Source organism: Lolium rigidum, chromosome 5, assembly GCF_022539505.1.
Source record: "Lolium rigidum isolate FL_2022 chromosome 5, APGP_CSIRO_Lrig_0.1, whole genome shotgun sequence".
NCBI classification, from domain to species: domain Eukaryota; kingdom Viridiplantae; phylum Streptophyta; class Magnoliopsida; order Poales; family Poaceae; genus Lolium; species Lolium rigidum.
In genome coordinates, this window is record NC_061512.1 from 12,908,203 (window position 1) to 12,909,640 (window position 1,438).

Here is a 1,438-nt window from a genome sequence, read left to right on the forward strand (position 1 = left end):
AGGGAGCAGAATAACTTTTGGATAGAAGTATTTTGTGGACATGCAACTGAGGGCCGCGACCAACGGGTGATGGCTCGGAGATGTCGGTGGCAATGAGACCGAGCGTGTCCGTGCATGCCGTCGTACGTGTGGCTCCCTCTCAATCTGTCTCTGTGGCCCGATCTCTGCTGCCTTCCTACAAGCCGGAGCCCGTCTCCACGTCGCCGGAGCGCCGCCCATCCGGCCATAAATACCCCACGTACGAAGTGTCCATCCATCAATTCATCAGCAATTGACAATCCGCAGCAGTAGTAGCACAAGAACCAACCAGCAAATTCAGAATGGCTTCCTCAAGCAGGCTGCTCGCCGCGGCGGTGCTAGCGGTGCTGTTCGTGGGCGCGATGTGCGAGGCCCCCGTGACGTTCACGGTGGAGAAGGGCTCCGACGAGAAGAACCTGGCGCTGTCAATCAAGTACAACAAGGAGGGCGACTCCATGGCGGAGGTGGAGCTCAAGGAGCACGGCTCCAACGAGTGGCTGGCCCTGAAGAAGAACGGCGACGGCGTGTGGGAGATCAAGAGCGACAAGCCGCTCAAGGGCCCATTCAACTTCCGCTTCGTGTCTGAGAAGGGGATGAGGAATGTGTTTGATGATGTGGTTCCGGCGGAATTCAAGGTCGGCACCACCTACAAGCCCGAGGAGTAAGGTGGTCGCTTCCGGCCATGGATGGATCGTCCATCATCGTCGCGAGTTTTTGGCTTTCCGTTTCAGCTCGTCAAGATCGTATCTTAAATAATTGTGAGGTACTTATGTGCGTGATGAGGAGAAGCAACGGCGGATGTGCTTGATTTCCAGTAGTATCTCCCATGCGCCCATTGTCTTGACCTTTTTTTTTTCTTTGTATGTAAAGACATGCCCTTGTTTCCGACTTAGCACGTTGTCAGAAATTTCCAGCAACGAGATAAATATATAGGCCTATATAACCTTTTTTTTAATCTCCAGCTCCATATTTTAAAGTGCCCCCACCACCTCTGAATCGGGAAAAGCGGCGTTGACGTGTACCCAGTTCTTTGTCGTGTGAAATATTGAGGGGAACTAGGCAAAGACATGCTTCGCTGTGTTTGGCCACAAAAAAACACATGACAACGACCGTGTGCATGGCAAAAGACGAGGCAAACACACAACAACAAGGGGGACACGGTAAAGACCGACGAAACCACACGGCAAAAGGTCCAGTGAAACACACTACAAAGTATCTTTGACGACAACATTATGGGACACGTGGCCATGGTGGTCACCCTTCACGGATCCATTACAACAACATGTATTTGTCGAGTGTCTCTAATGGACACTTGGTGACGAGAATCTAGGATACCAGGTTCTTACAGGAGAAGAAGATCTTCCCTGCATCAACGCAACGTGGCCTCTCTTCTCACATCTCAGATACTGCCCACATCATC

At 51.7% G+C, this 1,438-nt stretch overlaps 1 protein-coding gene across 1 annotated transcript; it reads left to right on the forward strand.

The window, feature by feature from the left end:
* Window positions 1-320: 320 nt before the first annotated feature.
* On the forward strand, window positions 321-683 carry LOC124651100 (pollen allergen Lol p 2-A-like). Its single transcript, XM_047190241.1, has one exon. It carries the CDS (start codon window positions 321-323, stop codon window positions 681-683), a length of 363 nt encoding a protein of 120 aa, XP_047046197.1.
* Window positions 684-1,438: the final 755 nt, after the last annotated feature.

Excerpts from the sequence above, each read along its gene's own strand:
- LOC124651100 (XM_047190241.1), top strand. The coding sequence starts at position 321 with ATGGCTTCCTCAAGCAGGCTGCTCGCCGCGGCGGTGCTAGCGGTGCTG.